The sequence below is a fragment of the Toxotes jaculatrix genome, chromosome 8, assembly GCF_017976425.1.
Source record: "Toxotes jaculatrix isolate fToxJac2 chromosome 8, fToxJac2.pri, whole genome shotgun sequence".
NCBI classification, from domain to species: Eukaryota; Metazoa; Chordata; class Actinopteri; family Toxotidae; genus Toxotes; species Toxotes jaculatrix.
Genome location: NC_054401.1, coordinates 10,056,396 through 10,075,907, shown reverse-complemented (window position 1 = coordinate 10,075,907; position 19,512 = coordinate 10,056,396). Strand labels below are relative to the sequence as shown.

The window sequence follows — 19,512 nt, the reverse complement described above, 5'->3', positions numbered from 1 at the left end:
GATATGTGCGGTTGTGGTTGTGTTACTGTGTTTGTTTTTCATAATCCTGTTGAATCCACTGATTTTTCTTTCCCTCTGGAAATACTGTTACTATGGTGAATGCCACAAGGTTGCTTTGCAGTTCTCCACATTATGCACATCTTTAATATGTATATTTTGCTCTTTTGTTGTTTTTGTGTGTGTGTGTGTGTGTGTGTGTGTGTGTGTGTGTGTGTGTGTGTGTGTGTGTGTGTGTGTGTGTGTTTTTTGTGAGAAAACAGAAATGAGAAGTGATGACAGTTGAGTGTGTGTGGGAGTCAGATAAGAGGTGACCTTTACTGTTTCTCTATGTAGTAATATTAGTGACACTTGGTTTGAGAAACTAAAAAGGAAATAAAGCTGTCCATCATGTAAGGAAATGTGTGACTTGAATTATGAGGTGGTCTGGTTTTTTCTATCTGTAATGCCATAAGTCAAAGCAAGTTTGTTGTCATGAATGTTTAATGTATCTGCAGCGTCTGTGCTGAAGTGAAAGTGTGAGAGGTATGTCTGGCGTTTTGTCTGATGCCCAGTTCAGCACTGTCACAACTCCTTTTCTGCGCCAGAGCAAAGCCTCAGTCAGCTGCTCAGTCATACATTTCAGAGCTAACCAACACTCTGAAACACTGAACTAAAGCCATGAGTTTTTTTTTTGTTTGTTTTTGTTTTTTTGTAGCTGCTGAAATGATATATTGATATATTTCATGTTGATGTTTTTTAGGGAGTGAATGCGTGAGGAGGAGTTAGGGGGTCACATCTCCTCTTGAGCCACACAGCTTCAAGCCAGACCACAAGAAGAGATGCAAGAGAATATTTACCGGAAAGGTAAATATTGTGAAAGGTAATATTATATTATTATTATATTATTAAAGGTAATAATATTCTGAAATTATAGGCCCTTTCATTTGTGTAGTTGTTCTCACTTTGATTATTTTCATTGTTATTTCAATTTAATATTTTATAATTCGGCCAATAGGTCAGCAAACAGAAAACTTTTTGTTGTGTTCAACCAGCAGTCCAAATCCAAATACATTCAGTTTTCTCTCACAGAGGACTGGGAGAACCACAAAATATTCACATTTGAAATGATGGAATCAGTGAATTCTTGCTAATTCTTGCTAAAATTTTGTGACTAATTGATAATAAAAAAATGCTGATAATTTTCTGATGATTGATCAATTTATCAACTAATTGTTTCTGCTCTAAAAACACAGAAACAGATTTTATTCAAGCTGCCACAGGGAACGAGTGCAGAAAAAAAAAGTGAGAAGTGATAAATCCCTGCTTAATGACTTGAGGATCATTATCCATTTCCCTCTTCACACTACCTTCTGTACATCAACCCCTCAGAGCAAAGAGCCCTGGGTAATGGGCCCCAGGCAGGCTGGGAATGGGGCCATCTAACTATGTCAAGCCAATAGGCAACATCTCCCTGCAAGAGTCTACTGAAGTCTTGCTCATTGCAGTGAACTGGGGCATGAAAGCCCAACAACAAGCTGCAGTGCTGCAGTCTAACCATCGAGTGGCGTGCACACACCAGAGTGTTCAAATCTCTGTGTGTGTGTATGTGTGTGCGAGAATACTGTCTGGATGAGCAATCCTGTGAGGGGAGGAAGTTGTCTGAGAGATGGAAGGGAGAGTTGCGGGGGTGGTGGGGGGGGGGGGGGGTTGTCATGTGAAAGATGGAGAGGATCCAGAACTGTGTCTAATTTATATTCATTTTCGGAAAAAAAAAAAAAAAGAAAAAAAAAGTAGCAGTGAGGGTGAGCAAGAAAAAAAAGAGGAAAAGAATTTGGGTACTTTCACATGCCACTGCCTGAAAAATGCAAGTTAGCACAGTTTTCAGACATGTGAGGGATGCCACAGTTTGAGGCACAGTCTGCCAGGCGGCCAGAAATTTGTGTGAGGCTTTAGAGGAGATCTGGAAAAGGATGCCGTTAGACATGTCTAGACAGTTGTTTTAGAGACCAGACAAACTTGTTTATTAATTTTTCCACCTCCTTCTCTCTCTGTCACTCTCTCTTGTTGACTCTCTCTTTGTCTTTGTTTCTCTCAAATAAAAAATAAAAAGAACTCTCCTCCTTTCTCTCTCTCTGATCTCTTTCTCTCCTCCTGTCTCTGTGACAACAGCGTTTTGTTTACTTCCTCGCTTGGCAGTGTACTTATTGTATGTGCTGTTCTGTAAATATTATTCTCCTTCTCTCATCCCTTCATCCATCCACCCCCTCATCCCCCCTCTCTCCCTTTTTCTCTCTCCCTCAGATAAAGAGAGCAAACAGACTCCACCCCTCTCTCACCCCCCTCTCCCTCTCTCTCTCTCTCGCTCTGTCACACACACTCAGTCTATTTCCCTCTTTCTCTCTCTTTCATGCTCTCTCCCTCCCTCTCTCTCTCTGTCAGTGTCATTCTGTAGTGGAGATGTGGAGTGTCTTTCTGTCTCTCTGTCTGTTTTTCCAGCCTAATTCAGCGGAGGAAGGTAAGAACTGAACTTTTACTTGAATTTATTCACATTAAATCGATGCTTGCATGTGTGTGTGTGTTTATGGGCATATTGCATAGTGCAATGGAGACTTTACACAGTTCTCTCATCATGTGCTTGTAATGAGTCCACAAGTGAAGGATGGACTCTAGGTATGCTTCTGCATCGGCTCTCCAAGAATGTGGCTCTCTGGGAATTCTGGGCACTTTGACAACATGTGAAACTGTGGCACTTAAGGCCCTGTAGTGCCACAAGAAAGTCCAATTCATCCTGGAATTTTTGGGCTCCACCTCCAGCTTGAGACCCCCTGAATAATTATACACCTTTCCCCTTGCTCACGCAGCCCTGTGTGTGTTAGTTCTGTGGGCTCTGCCATCGTGTCTGATTGAGTGAATATGCATGCACATGCTCGTGTGTGCCACTGTGGCAGCACATCAGATAGGACTTTGTTGGCATGGAAGTGCCAGGTGCTTGCCGGGGCCTATCAAGCTCCTGCAACAAAAGAATATGGAAATAAGGCAGGAGACAAACGAATAATAAGTTGCATAACCCGTTTCTCTTTGACTATGGAGTCTGCGACCTCCTCCCAGCCCCCATGTCACTTATGATCTCACGGATGTGACAGCCAGAGACCCCTACCCCCCTCCAGTACAGTTATCAGTGCCCTTTCTTTCTATGGATGCATCTCCTCTCTTAGCTCTCCACTCTTGGTCTACGTAAATGGAAATAATACGTGTTTAAAAAGTGCAAGAGCAAGTGAGCGAGCGTGTAAATATGTATATAAGTGTAACAAACTGGGAAGGCTGATAGTTGAGTGAGACTCCATCCATGAAGAATTCTGTCAGATCAGGGTGGGCTGACAATAATTTGATGACTCAAACTGCCTTTATACACTCTATATGCCTGTGCATCTGTACATATCTGTGTGTGTGTGTAGTTATAGGTGCATACATGTTTTAGCTTCTGCCTATACATAGCTCCCACTCCTACATCCTGTCCCCAACACTTGAGGGGGATTCAGCCGTCAGCACGCAATTATTTTCAAAGGAAAGAGCTGCACATGGGAAAGGGCTGCACCTGTTCATGCTCATCTCCCATTGGCTTCAGTTTACTGCGAGGTGTGTGTCAGTACTGGCCTATAACAGAGGTAACTTATATGTCAGCCTCATGCCACAGATTTGAGCTGCGTCTGTGACAGATGGCCTGGACTAAGATGAGACAGAATGACAGAGAGAGGCTGCACAGTGCTGCTGGCCTACTGACTCTGTTTGCGTAATTGAAATAGAGCGCTTCATAATACAGTATTAACCCAATAGCATGGAAGTCCATATAAATCCACATAAATTGAAGCATCTAGTTATGTCACGAAGGGAGGATTTGGCGTCTGCCTCTGCTTTGATCGCAGTAAATGACATGTCTGTCTGGACTGACTGACTATGGCTGCCTGTTAACTGATATGTTTACTGTCTGTCTTCCTATTGTTTATTGTCTGTCTACTGCTTTTGAAGTATATCAGTGTATCCACCTTTAACAACCCCTACTCATGTCTGTTTTCACACCACAGACCACGAAGAAGTGCAATTTGTAGTCATCACTTCTCACAGTTAAAAGTATAAAAGCTAGTTTGCTGCTTCTTTGCATGCAGACAAACTAGCAGAGCGTGTGAGTGACAGGGCATTTGATTTATCACTCGCACATGCCGCCTGTGTAAGTGTCAATGTGTTCGCCCACATGCATTGTTGATGTGAGGTGTTGATGTGAAGCCACATGGCTGGCCTCTAAATTACTGGATCTGTGTTCACATTGGATTAACACACCGCACTGAAGGGGAGGCCTGCGCAGGAGGCGCACCTGATGCCCCTCCAGCTCTTCCCATCATGGATGAGTGGAGCTGCAGTGATGCTCACGGAGCTAAGCATACCCAGATACTCACCTTGTGTCATTAGTGAAACTTGCCATACCCCGAAATGGTAATGTCATCTGATTTTGACCAAAAGGCGGCAGGCTGGCTAAAGTCTATACTAAAATAATTTAAATGTGAATGACTTTTCTGTATGAAAATCCAACTGGTGAAAATATTTTGCAGATGTTACTCCACTGCTCTACTTACATACAATTTGAACTTATTTTATTTGAGTGTTTCCCTTTTTAACCCTTTTCTGCTTGTACTCTGCTACGTTTCAGAAGAACATATTGTACTTTTTTGTAATACTAAATTTGTCTGACAGCTAGACTAACTTTTCAGATTAAGATCTTTACATAAAAACTTGTCAGACTAATAAAATTAAATACATTGCTAAAGGCTTGTGACACATTTCAAAAAGGGTATGTCTAACTGGGGTCCCTTGTCAGAAATGGCTTCAGAGGTCTCTGAGTTTAACATTTGCCCCTTAAACTTTTGTGTAAGTTTTTTATTCTGTGTTTTCTCATTAATAATCTCAAGTATATTTTGCTGCACTTTTTTTAACTTCGGCAAATCTCTGACTGCAGAACTGCTTTTACATTGTTGTACTGAGATTTTATCTTAAGTAAAGGATCTGAGTACTGCTTCCACCACTGGTTATCTGTGGCTTCCACCACTGGTTATCTGTGCATAAAAAGAAAAGCACCAGGCGGCATAAATTCTGGGGGCATGTTGACATTCTCACTTTAAGGTCATCCGCACCATCTTTCCTGCTGTGGATTGGTTCTGGCTTTAACTGGGTATTAATTAGGCAGATTACCACTCTTATCCTGGGTGTAGTAAACTGTTTTGTCTTTTTCATGACATGATAAATTAGAGACAGTGTGATAAGAAAACAAATGGCATGCTCGACACAGTGGGAGTGCGGTAGGACAGATGCCACTAACGGCCCTGAAAAGCTTCCTGCTCTCGTTCCTCCGGCCTGCACGTTCACCGAGCTGCAGAAAGAGAGAAATCACATGCTGGTGGGAAGTGGAGCACGCAGCATCCCCATCATTGCCACTACAACACTTAACTGTGACCAGGCGTTATTTTTAGCAGCATTTTTTTTTCCCATGTAATTTTTAAAAGCAACATCATTTTCTGTGGCTGTTGAGAGCGCTGTAATGACATTAGGCCACTTTTCCTCAAATGAATCACACATCTGCCATTTGTGATATGAGAGGTTGAAGCCCTCAGGCAGCTGCGAGCCAAGACTCTCTGCTTTGAGTCAGTCAGTGTCGTGGCAGATAGCATCACGGATAATACGCCTGTGCGGACAGGCAATGAGTTAGAGCCAAAGTATAACTGAAAGATGAACGTGTGGTATGGACTGCTGTGACACTGGAATGTAGTTTGCAGTTTTGAATTTCACATTAAAGCTGCACTTGGCACTTTGCGTGCTGGCACCAACCAAAAGGAGCTAGAGCTAAGTTTGATTGTTGAAGGCTTCACTATTGAAAAATTACACAATGAGATTACAGTAAACTGATCCCTTCACAGATTTACATTCCTTCTTCTTAGTGGCTGTTGAGGGTGGAGATGGGGATGAAAATATGTTTGATTTTTAGGAGCAAATTTTGTATTTTGATTCTTCCTTTCCACTGAGCACAGATTACTGTTCTCCAGTGAGCAGTTAAGTACGGAGAGGGACAAACTTCTCTACTGTGGCCCCATTGACAAGTATTTTTCCACAAGATTTTCGGCTAACACAGCTTTTATTAGGTCTCATTAAGTAACGTCATGATTTTTTCCTTCTTGCCAAAGCCAGGCCTTTCTGGCTCTTAAAACACAACCAAAATGTGTCTAATCTGGTCTTCAGTTTTCAAATCGACTGCCCTTTGCTAAAGGGGTAGGAAAGAGAGGTGTAGGAGTAACTGAACAGCATAAAGGAATTTGGGAAGGACATTTTGGCAAATACATTTATTTGACTACTTGCTCACAGTTAGATGAGAACATTGATAACACTCACATGTCTGTACGGTAGACACAAAGATGGAGCCAGGAGATAAAGGCTAGAAACAGGTAACAAAGGTAACAAAAGCTCCAAAGATCAAAAACTGAACACGTCAACTTGTATTTTTAAAAGAGGTCACGTAGAGGACTATTTCTTGGTTTGGTAAATTCCTGGAGCAAGACTGCTACAAATTACTTCTTGTATGCATTAAACATACAGTCTACACTGAGGGGCTGGTAGGTGGATTTTGTTCCACAGAGCCAAGCTAGAGGTTTCCCCCGTTTCCAGTCTATATGCTAAGCGAGCTTCCTCTTTCACCAACATACATGAAAATAATAATGATCTGCTCATCTAAAGATGCCACTGTACTCCATCAGAACTGTTTGTTGGACTTTTTTTTTTTTTGTTTGTTCCACAGCCGAGTGCAACACTAACAGTGTCTTCCAGGAGAAACCGTCTGAAAATTTGCACCATTATCTATATTTAACCAATACTGGGTCTCCCCACTCTTCACGAGGGCTGGATTTTCACACTCCCTTAAAGTGCGGCCATTTGTACCAGCTGTAAACACTTCTGACCTCCAACGAGGCTGTACAAAAAAGCTTAACTCTTGGCAAATGGAATGCACGTTTCCCAAAAATGTTGAACTATTCCTTTAAGATGTAGTTACCCAGAGCTTTTCTCCGGTTGGTAAACTAAGCACTCTTGCTTTTGCAAGAGTCAGTTCTTGTGAAATGTCCTCCTACCTGCGCCTGTTGCTGCCTGTTCTGCGACTCATTGCAGGCATTGCTCTGTCATCTAACCTGGCTTAAGTGCTGTTTGTTGCAGCTGCACTTTCATTCAGCTTAACCGCCACTGAGTTTTTGATAACTCCCTTTGACATGTGCATGCTTATTTCTGGAATCGCGTTAATCCCCCTCCTTCCTCGCTCCTCCACCCTCGTCCTCCTCCTCCTGCTCCCGCTCTGTCTTGGCGTATCACTCTCTCGCTGTGGTTGTTTGTAATGATGGTTTGGTGTAGGCCTTGTCCTTGACTGACTGTCTGTGGGTGGGAGCATCTGGAGTGTATAAAGAATGGGTGGATGAGTGGACAAAAGACAAAACATGACCTGATCGCCGCTCTGAACGCTTTCAGGCACTGTGGGAATTTTTTTTTTTGTCAAAGTGTGTGTTTTTCTGTAACGTGTTGTTACCTGTGAGCTCGGCGACTCTGTGTACTCTTTGCAGGTGCGCTTTCTTTGGTGTTCAGCCATATTACGCGCACACTCTCACACACTCGCACCTCTCTAGCCTACGTTAACGTTAACACCAAAATCCTTTGCTGAGTGTTTCGGGGGGGGGAGTGTATTGCCCGGAGAGTGTGCTGTAAAGTAGAATACATCTGCCGTCAAAGAGGCGTAATGTGAACGACAGCACTACACTTAGCGCTGGAGAGTGTCGGTGCATGCATGGCCACACAGAGAGGGAAAGTGTTGGGCAAAGAGAAATGCATGGAGAGAGCGGAGAGAGGGTCACTCAGCTGAAGTGAACACTCCAGTGGCAGAGGGGACAGTCGTGAACTAATGCAGGTCACCTCTGCACAACAGAAAGGAGCATTTACACCCACACCGCACACAGAGAGAGAGAGAGAGAGAGAGGGGGGGGGAAGAGTGAAAGAAGCACGTTCGTATGCACAAACACAATCCTGCCATCCTCTTTTCATTCCCGTTTCATAATCCTGCCTTTTCTATTCTATTGTCTACTCTTATTCTATCAGAGCTTTTCCCACACAAACAGCAGATCTGGCATCAATAATGGAGCACAGAATATTTTCTTATTTAATGTACAGAGATGCCTACCCTGCTGTCACTTTTTAGATGAATAATACACACGGAGGGGGGGTTTGAGGGGTGGAGGGGATGAGAGGGACAAGGGACAAGATGGAAGTAGAAAAAACGGGAAAGGTATGAAGTAAAGTGAGTAAAAGACCAGAGTGGAGCATGAAGATGTGAGAGGCCGCTGTGCATCAAAGCAGCACTCAGGTCCAGATTGCAGACTCAGCACTTCTGCAAACTGTCAGGGACAAACTTTGAGTGTCTCGGCCCTAAGATGGACCAATAACTCGGATGCTGTTGCGCTCTGTGTACATGATGGCCTTGTCTGAGAGTTAAATAAAGGGGCTTTTACTGCCAAGTGGACTTGCCAGAAAATGTCCCCCTCTTTTGTTCAACACTGTCTCACACACACACACAAGATCCAGTCATGATGCCTCAGCTCGAGTTAATCCTTGAAAGGTGTGTGAAACACAGCACTCAATGCTCATCTTAAGATGTCGTGGTGAATTATTCAACATGCTAATGTCACGCAATGAGACATCCATGAAGCTCTTTGAACACCCCTCCATGTAATCCTCATGTACAGGTTTGTCCCGGATAGATTGGAGGGAACGTGAGGATCTGTGGTCCCTAAGGCTCCACGACAAGAGGCTAAATAGTAGAGGCATAAATATTAATGTCAAAATAGTTTGCTATATATTATTCATGCATGACTCTGCCCTGAAGCACAGGGCTAATTGAATCTGGAGTGACACGCTTGCAAAATTTGTGTGTATGTGTTTCTTATTTGATCTAAACAGGGTGGGGTTTAATGAGGTCAGAATACCTGACAGGTGAGTGAATGTGTTTCACGCTGGACAGGTTTGTCCATGTAATGATCATTTATTATTCTGAAGTGAAATGAAGGACAGGGGACACAGCTTGGGAAACTAATCAATGGGCAGTCTCACACACACAGTGAATGTTGTGATCTGCTTGAGCGGCATCATTAAACAATGAGGGAAAGGTGTGTCACAAATGGGAATTGTCAACCTTCTGAAAGACTTTGGACTTCCTGGCTCGGTGGATTTAGTTTTCTCCCTGTAGCTGATTTTATCCTCATCAGCTCTGCCAAGCTGTCCAGACATACGTTGCACTAAAAACTATTTATTCTGATGCCTGTGGCTGCATATAATCCTTAGCTGTCACAGTCCATTTGCATTCTTTTCTTGATACAATTCATATCATTCTGAATCTTGGAGGACTCCCATGGAAAATGTGTGAATTTAGTGAGATTGACACAAAGACAAGCTAGTGGGTGAAAACAGATAGACTAGAGGGGAAGGGGGGCTTCTAAGAAGAAAAAAAAGGAGGGAAGTGAAGGATTGGAGGGCAGATTTGCTGGGTCTCCATCTGTGAGTATAATCCTAAAAAAAAAAAAAAAATCTGTACAGCACAGTCAGGGAACAGAATGGTGGGGGTAATTTATGTCATAAACCACAAATTATATCATTTTCTTCTAATTTGTTTGATTTATTAAGAAGAAGAGGGACTCAGAGTGTGTGTGTGCACAAGCTTGTACATCTGAGAAATAAAAACTGAGCCATCTCAGTGAGTCACCGGTGTTTTGGTGAGACAGGGTACCTTTTGAAATCCCATCCTATGACTGTGATGATTATGTAGATAATATTTTTCAGTCACTCTTTGTCTGGTTGTCACAGAGAGGAAAAGAAGGCCTCCTTTTCTCTGGTGAACGATTGTGTGACATGAAATGGAAACGAAAAGCATAAAAATTGTATGACAACAATGAGGAGAATTATTTATTTGTAAACAGAGGCGGATAGCTCTTACCTCCCCGCAAGGCTTTGTGTGTCTATGTGTCTACAGGCCTTTATGTGATTAGTGTTGTGCATGACCAAATTGGGCACTGTGTATTTGCCTATTAAATCCATCTGTGCGAGCATCCAGACCTGAAGTCTGATGTTTCTTCCACCTCTGTGTGCACGACAAACTTTGGCTTGCGTTCAATCGGCTGCTCCTCAAGACTGTGCCAGACTGAAGGAGCGGCAGCCACCATGGTTTTGGAATACTAATGGAAAATTCAAGGGCTTCAGTTTTGTGTGGGAAGCTGCCATGTGTCAGCATGCAGCACTCAGCATTAAAGTCACTTGGTGTGTGTGATTTCTTTGCCAGCTTGCTTTTTAAAGCACTTAAACTTATAAGCAAATTATGGGAAAATACACTCCAACATAAAAGTCGTACGCTATTCTCCTGCTTCCCCATCCAGTTCAGTGGAAATGAGAAAATGCCTGTAAAACCTGAAACAAAAGAGAAAGCTACAATGAACATATCATCCTCCACAAAATGATGAAGTTTCTCCTTGGGCTAAACTACAAGAAGAATCAGCTTGATAAGTTTCAATAAAATGTGACAGTAACTGTTATGGCCTTTTAAAGTTGGAAAATTTGACCTTTAATCACGGTGCCCCATCAGGTCAATCAGTTTAATTTTTGAAACACCAGAACATCGTGCCAAAATGCATCATCACTCAGAATCCGTTATGAGGTTTGACAGATGCACACAGCTGGAGCCCTCCCTGATTTTACTGCATGGGAGGAAAAGTCAAAAGAGAAATGTGGACAAATCCTGGACCTGTTCCACCAACAGTAGAGCAGCTTCCAACTACTTGTGGTATTTAAACAAAGGCATAAAAGACTGTTTGATTGATTGATTGATTTGAGGGAAGTACAGCTCACCCACAAATAAATTACTTAACAAAGTCCATCTTTGTCAAGGCATCTCAGAATCACACATTCTGCGGCTTTCAGTCCATGAGAGAATGATTACAAATTCTGTTTCACAGTCACTTCTCTTTTTTTTTTAGTGCTCACACTATTTCAAGTTTAAAGTTTTAACTCTTGAGCAGCAATCAACAGCATTCATTTGAATTCTGTACATCTTGTTTGTCTGTTTTCTTACACCTTGTCTTTGTCTTTGATTCCTTTTCCCTCAGTGATGTTGCTGGACACAACAGAGTCTACCTCAGAGCTGGGCTGGACCACCTATCCAGACACAGGGGTAAGCAGAGAGCAGACTGTCAGTGTGCTTTCCAGCTGTTGGGAGGCCAGTCAAATGTGTTAAACACATGTTACACATGGTTACATTTTTAGTGCTGGGTTGTAATCACATTGTTTGTTGGGCTTAGTAGTAACTCTAATGATGGATTAAACACCATTATACGTAACACATTTTTGTTACAGAAACAGTCCTGTTAGGTAAAGTATAGGCATTAAGTTACTAATGATTGTCTTTGACAAATTGTTCCACAAAGGGCTGTGTGGCTGCAGGTTTTTGTTCCAACCAATGAAGAGCACACACTTTGACCAATCAACTGTCTGAAGACTGAGATCAGTTGATTAAATGAGTCAGGTCTGGTGTGCTGCTGATTGGTTGGAACAAAAACCTGCAGCCACACGGCCCTTTGTGGAACAGTTTGGACACCCCTGGCTTAAACGATTGATCGACTATCACAAAAAGGTTACATTAAAGGTTTTTAGTGAAGCTTTGGTATAAGATTAGGACGGATTATGTTAATCTATTATGTCAGTCATGATGAAAGGTCCTGTACAGTTATTATGGCAAGTTAAATACACATGCTGTACAAAGGGAAAAAAAGAGAACGTCTAGATGAAAAATAATTGTTTCTGTGCTTCTCAACTTATCATGTCTTACCATAATGAGGTATATATATATATATATATATATATATATATATATATATATATATAGTTTCTGAGCAGGTTGTAAGAAAACACGCAAACACATTTGATTGTACATCTGTGTATGGCTCACACATGTCCAGCCAGTAACAATTTTTTTGTCATGGATTCCTCACTGTGTTTGCACGTTCACACATCAAAATCAAGCAAAAATCAAGCTGCGTAAATATGTGTGTGTGGGCTTACATGTGTGAGCGCATGTGTGTGTGAGTGTGTGTACTTGCGTGACTGTGCTAGGGTCAACTCCTGGGTCAGTTAAATTCATTCATCTGTGAGTGATTGTGGCTCAGTTCTAATATGGCTCATAATTACACTCATACATCGTCTTCATTGTCATCATCTTTGAAATAATCAGTCAAACTACATGTGGGAAACTATAGGACACATGTACTTGTTCTTATTCCTGTGGAGGAAATTCCTATGCCAGTTACTCAGAACAATATTATTTTAAGTCTTTATCCATACATGGACAATATGTTTAAACATGTGACATATAAATTTAGAGCATCATACTGCGCATGAAATGAAAACAAGTCACAACTAGCTACATAAACCTTCATGCGTGTTTTGAGAAATGAGAGCCAACAATTACGACCCCCTATACCACCAGAGTTTCACATGCTGGCAGATGAAAAAGGACCAAATGAAAGTACAGTCGTCTCTAACCAACATCTGGCAGACATACACACTCACATCAAGCCTTTTATCTCACCTTACACTAAACTGTAGCTTTACGCGCTGTCATTATCACCCCAGTCTGGCCTCCACTGTCGGCCCATAATTGTACACGATGTTGGATTAATTAGGGCCTCATGTGTGTTAGGAATCTGTGAACCATGATGGCAGCTGCTAATAGGGGGGCATCCATTTGTGTGTGTGAGGAAGTGAGGGAATGTGTGTGTGTGTGTGTGAGCAAATCAAGCATTTACATGAGTTTTTTCCCCTCTATGGTCCCTGGATGAGAAGTGCTTCTGAGATGGAGATATGGTTATTTGACCTGGGGCATCAAGCTGAGAAAAGTAGAAAGACAGACCAAGAGAGGGGGAGAGAAGAAGGGAGGTTGTGTGTATGTGTGTGCGTTCTTTTTTTAACCCTTTCCTCACTTTTCTCTTCATATCTCATCTTTTCTTCTGCTTGAGGGTCTGTGGATATGCTTTACTGCGCTCTCCTCCTGCTTCTCCTTGCTTTCTTGCCATCTTTCCATTCTTTTAATGTACTGACAAGCGTCTTTGTCTCTTTCTCTCCCCTTCTTTTAATCTTTCCTTGCTTTGCTGTTCCCAGTCCCAGGGCCACTGGGTCTCTGCCTCATATTTTTCCTTTTATCCCCCAACTCAATCTCCCCTCTGCCCCTCAAACCAGCAGAGACCCCCCACTTCTTACAGTAGTCTTTGCTTTTTTTCTCTCCACTTGTTTTCACTGTTTTTCCATTGTCTGTCTGTCTTTGCTTTGAGTGTGTGCACATGCATATGTCTTCGGTATATGTGCGTGCCTTTCTCTGCTCCTATACGTTTGTTTGTGTGTCCACAGTTGTGTCCGAGGCCCCTCCCTGTCCTCTGTCACTGGAAAGATCGCGTGGCTCTCTGGCGTTTCGGTTCAAATTAAATCACGAAGATGAGTCGTCCCTTTTTTTTCCCCTCTTTCTTTCCAACGCTTCATCCACCCCTCCTCCCCAATCTGCCCCTTTTTTTCTTTCTTCATGACGAAGGAAGAAAACGAGACAAGGAGAAATAGGAAAGGGAGAGGGAGGGGAGTTGGTGGTGGGGGTTTGGGGGTCAGAGAACAAATAAAAGCTGTGTTTTTTCACAAAGGTACAGAAGCAAACTGCACGCAATGCCACACATGAACACCAACAGCTACTCTCTCTAACTGAAAATCTGCGCCTTTTGCCACATGCTCAGGTTTTGTCAGCGGCTTCCTGACTGTCGCACAAAAATACACACTCACATGCCCTATCTGATTTCTATTTTCCCACTTTTCTCTCTCCCTACTCTCCATCTGCATCCCTCCACCTCGCCATGTGCTCTCTCTTGTCCCCTCCATCCGATTTCCCTCGTTCTCATGTCTGACAGAGAGTGAATCACGGCCCGGGAGAGAGAAAACTGTCCTTTCACTCCATTAGACTGACAGTGCCTCAGACTCTTTCTATCTGCTCACTGATCTTATCATTATTCCAATTGGACCAAATATGAATGCACTCTCTCATGTGTGATGCTACGAAGATCTTTGTTCACACTGGCTGTCAGAACCACACAGAGAAAAAGACATAAGCATGCAGAGATACACTAACATGCACAAACACAGGAACACACACACTTGCCAAATGCACCCTGATAGGGTGTCAGGACCTTTTGTCCTCTTGCCATTGTTGTAGGGAGAATAATGATGATGAGGCCTAATGCATAATTCCTCTGTGTTACAACAGAAAAGACCCTGCTTGTCACTCAGGGCTACACAGGCTTAAAGCAGAGCCTTTTCATCCTTGGAGGCATCGTACTGTATAATTGGTGAAACTAAACCCTGTGCCTACATTTACATTTTGACTCATCTGACTGAGTCTCACTCAGAGCCGTGTCTCTGAGCTCTGCTTACTTCTCTCCATGAAGATACCACTCATGTCCTGTTCCATTAGTGCATCCACAATTATTCAGATTCCCTAAAATATGACAAAATATTCTTGTTTCATTACATAACAGCAGACACGCAATTGTCTACTGCCGGTCTCGTGCGAGCAATTGTACACATGCAAATGCAAAACCAGTGCAAGAGATAAACCAACTACATGCCACTCTATAAAACGGAATTATTGTTATTAAAATAATTTAGCAAATTGTAACATATTAAACTGAAAAATGACAATATCAGATTTTACCACACAGACAACCAACATCATTGGGGGCAGTGAAAAACTGCTTTTCATTTGTGGATTCAGTGCCTGTGTGTTATATCAGGACAAAACAAATGCTCTATTATACTTATCTCACTCAGGATGAAGATGTCAAACAACAGTGTAATCTTAGTAAAGGATAAGATCCACATGTCAGCGCCACTGGCAATATGCTAAATATTTATCTGGTAACATGTAAACCATCTTTTAAGATATGAGGAAGATTCATAACTGTGAATAAACGTTAAACATACCTGGGTTTTAACAGTTTACACAGAGCTCCCTGTTTAGGATCATATGTTCCCCTTTTAGGATGTTGAGTTTACACAAGCTCATGATATTGTTTCTGTCTCTCTCAGTGGGACGAGGTCAGTGTCCTGGACGACCGGGGGAAGCTCATACGAACCTTCGAGGTCTGCAATGTCAACCAAAATCCCCGTCTGCAGGACAACTGGTTGGCTACGCCTTTCCTGTACCGCCACTCGGCTCCACGGGTGTTCGTCACGTTGCGTTTCTCGGTGCGTGATTGCGCCAGCCTGCGATCACCATCACCCACCTGCCGAGAGACACTCACCCTGTACTACAAACAGGCCAACTCCCAGAGGGAGCTGGAGAGGACCTGGGTAGCTGAGGTGAGGCAGAAGAACAACGCTAGACGTACTGTATAAACACTGCCGTGTTGTAATTTACCTGACTGTTGTATTCATATGGTAATCGTTCTTTTACTTTAAGTGCCATGCATCTTATTTGGATATGTTAGCATAACAAGAACTTAATCGATCCCCAGGTAGAAATAGTCTCCAGACCAAGTAATATAAAAGTTCCGCCAAAGAACTTCTCTTTCAGGCAGCCTTAGGTATGTATCTCCTCTATAATAACAAATACTTCAACAAAAACTGAATAGATTTTTATGTATCACAAATTTAAGTTGTGTGGCAGCACACAAGTTTTCACATAGAGCTTTATGTGTCCCTAAATATTTACACCCAGTAACAGCCAAGTAGCAGTTGTGTAGCTAACGGACAAAACTAATGTTAACTTGCTAATATATGAACCTGTTTAAAGAGGTTACATGAAATATGTCTGACACTATTTGACCTGACACTTGCGGCACTTGAGAAACTGGGAAGATTTTAAACGACATTTCACAAAAAATAACAAAATATAACATTAATCTTAAACTACAACATGTTATGCTAATAACATCAGGTTAAATACTAGCATCAGTTAGGGTAGCATAGTTTATTTCTCTAAAAGGGATGAATACTTACTCTGAAAGTCATATTTCTCATTTTTTTATATATATAATTGAAGTCTGAAGTCTTCATTAGCTAAGATATTTCTTAAATTTCAATGGTACAACCTGGTTTATTAAATAATTTGTTTGAAATAAGCTAGTTCTTCAAAAGTTGCACACAAATTAAGTAATGTACTTAAAAACAGCTAATGTCACCCAATCCAGGTTATGGATAATGTGTGTTCACCCTAACGGGCTTAGTTGCGGCATTTATTTATGTCTTTGTTCTTTGGTTTCTTTTGACAAACAAATTAATTAGAATTTTAAAATGTTCAACTAATCTCTCATTAAGGCTCATCTGCTCATATACTGAATTAAACAGGGATTAATTCCTCTCTTTTTTCCAGTTGTTTTTCATCACTGCTTGAGGCAAAGCAGAAGCAAACCTTCAGACAGAATCATTAAACAAAGTAAAATGAAAATTCGATTGTTGTCACAATTGTTGTTACGCTAATGTTACACCAAAACAGCAAAACCTCTCATCATCCCATGACAAGGAGTAATTGTATAATCACCCTGATTATTGTTGTGCTTGCCAAGAAAAGCTGCTTAGATTGACGGCCTTCTCAGACCGCAGTGGTGTGAAGCACATGCTGTGGTTTACAAAATACAAAAATGTGCTACTGTGGTCTGCAGAAATGTCACTTCTGTCCCACTAATTACATCTTTAAGGCATAAAATAAATGACAGTGACCATTTTACACTCACTGCAGGAAATTTTTCTGAACCTTGTGTGTTGTCAGCGAAGCAGTAACCATGTTTTTTTAGTGACTGATACTGACTGTCGAAAGAAGCTCTGTGTATTTATGTGTTTAGTCTGAATTTTACATTTTTTGGGAGGTGAATTGCAAAGTCTGAATTGCTTGAGTTACTGTCACAGTGGGAGGGATGCAGTATTTGTTCAGATGAATGCATTTATCCTTAGGGAAGTGAGATGCTTTTTAAAAATGCAAATCAAAGCCTGATGAGGAATCAGAGGAGAGTAACAGAAGAGCACAAGGCACTGCAGTGCTGAAAATCTTTGCAGCGACTTGAGCACGAACCCCCACTGGGACCTTCATACTGCAGATCTAAGTCAACATTTACTCTCCTGCCTGGGAAAAATTATAGCAGAACTTTGAGCTTGTCTTTCATCTTGTCATTTTCCTCTATATATATTTATTTATTTTTAATTTAATGCACTGCATATTTCCAATCCAGATTCATCCATCAACCAACTTATTTTAGTGCCCATCATTTTCTTCTTGTTTACTTCTTTCTTTCCTGTCAACCACACATCCTGTACATGCTATTTTGTTTTCTCTTGGCCACTCATTAACTTTCCCACCGCTGTCTCCTGTCCACTTTGCTCTGTCCTCACTGCAGCCATCCAGCAAGGAGAAGGAAACCAGGGAGGGCTGGGTGAAGATTGACACCATTGCAGCTGATAAGAGTTTCTCCAAGGTGGAGCCCAGTTCACCTCACCAGTACCAACCAAACAGATACAGCCGAATCAATGTCAAGACACGCAGCTTTGCCCCTCTCACACGCAATGGGTAACTGTCACTGTCCTACACCTTGATGCTCATGTTTTACTAATATCCTCACTCCCAAAGGTTTAACTGCTCTCCATCTAAAAATCTGTCTCTTGTTTCAGATTTGTTCTGGCTATTGTTGACAGTGGAGCTTGTGTTTCCCTCATGGGTGTGTCTATCTTCTACCGGCGCTGTCCAGCCACCAGTCTCTACTTGGCGTCCTACCCCGCGACACCCTCAGGGGCAGAACCGACAGCCTTGGTGCCCGTGAATGGGACATGTGTCGCCCACAGTAAAGCACAGGGAGGCACACACCCTCGTATGCACTGCAATGCTGAAGGAGAGTGGATGGTACCTGTTGGAGGATGTGTCTGCGATGAGGGCTATGAGCCAAACCTCAATGGATCTGCCTGCTTGGGTGAGTCAGGAGGAACGCTGACAATATACTGATCAGGTTGATTCCCACAGAGACGCGTCTTACAATCTCTGCACAATGTTCATTTAATTTGTCACGCACAGTAGCTGCAGTATATCAGCACTGTGTTGATGGTTTCAAGGGTTTTCCAATTTCACATTCCATAAAGTTGAGGGGCCATAATGTTCAGGGATCAAAAAAAGAATGGCTAAAAATTTATCAAAATTGTTGCAGCAGAGGCAGAGATATCCTGACTTTGAGTGCCTCTTATTGGTTAAGCTCTAAATACACTGGATCCTACACTTTACATAGTGCAAATCAATGGTGTATTTAATTTGACAGTCATTGACTAACATTGATTAATTTGATATTAAACACACAATGTGGCGTAATCTTAAAGTTTATTTTGTGCACTTTATTAGTATTATTAGTATTATTTATTTTAGCAAATGACTCATACTGAAAATCAAGACCTGTAGTGTGGGGCATATATACCATACATTTGAATTACGCACAGGTGACAGCCCTGATACTCACCATGACCTGCTAACTGGCTTTGATGAATTTGATTATATAATTTAAAATATTTAAATGATATTTAAATATTTTATATATATATTTATATATTTTAAAATATCAAAAAAGTTAAAAAGTTTAAAGTTTAAAAAGTAAAAACACTGGTAACCGGTCAGCTTTTCGGACCAATGTTGACTTCTGGCCAGTTTTCTTCTTGGTGTATTGTGAGATATGTTGCATCTGGATCAATACTGATACTGAACTAGGGTTTCACAGAAATATCTTCAGGAAATGCGAGGAGATTGTTTGGCCAGAGGTGCTTTATTGACAGTTTACTCTTCATGTGATATTACTGTAATGAAATGTAGGGACAGGAGAGGAAATAAAAGAGAGAGCCAGACAGATTGCACTGAGGTCAGCAATTGAAAAACTGTTCAAAGGCTTTCACACTTTTTCAAGTGGGTGTAAGTGGGGGGAAAAAAGAAGTAGAAAATATTTGAGAGATGTCCAGACGGACAGGAAGGAATATAGGGAGAGAGCAGGAGGAGGGAAATAGGAAGAGAGGGAGTGAGCCGTAGTGAGAGGGATGTGACACATTTAGGTCATGGCGATGTAATGGCCACTCGTCTGTGAACAAGTGACAGAAACCGCAGGGGGAGAGAGGGGGAGTGGAGGGAAAACAGGGAGAGATGGAGGGAGAGTGAAAGATAGGAGGATGCAAGTTAATGACTTAAAGAACAGGAGCTCGCAAAAAAATTCTGAGGGCGTGAAGGGAAAAGAGTCGATGGTTGCATGAGTCTTTTTGTGTAAATGTGAGTGTCTTGCTGAGATGCTGATATGTGCTTGCCACTCCGTTCACATATGTCTGAGGGCTGTAAATGTCAGAATTACGGAATTACACTAAAACACTGCAGTCTTC

The 19,512-nt window shown here is 41.9% G+C and overlaps 1 protein-coding gene across 3 annotated transcripts in view; it reads left to right on the top strand.

The window, feature by feature from the left end:
* Positions 1-2,383: 2,383 nt before the first annotated feature.
* The window catches only part of ephb6 (eph receptor B6), a 36,311-nt gene continuing 19,182 nt past the window's right edge, over positions 2,384-19,512 (top strand). For all 3 annotated transcript variants that reach the window (XR_005894386.1, XM_041044158.1, XM_041044157.1), the window contains exons 1-5: positions 2,384-2,494; positions 11,202-11,266; positions 15,211-15,483; positions 17,514-17,683; positions 17,785-18,080. Coding sequence is in view for 2 of the 3 variants with exons in the window: in XM_041044158.1 (XP_040900092.1) it covers positions 2,437-2,494; positions 11,202-11,266; positions 15,211-15,483; positions 17,514-17,683; positions 17,785-18,080 (862 nt within the window). In the remaining variant the exon portion in view is untranslated. The remainder of the gene's footprint in view (positions 2,495-11,201; positions 11,267-15,210; positions 15,484-17,513; positions 17,684-17,784; positions 18,081-19,512) is intronic.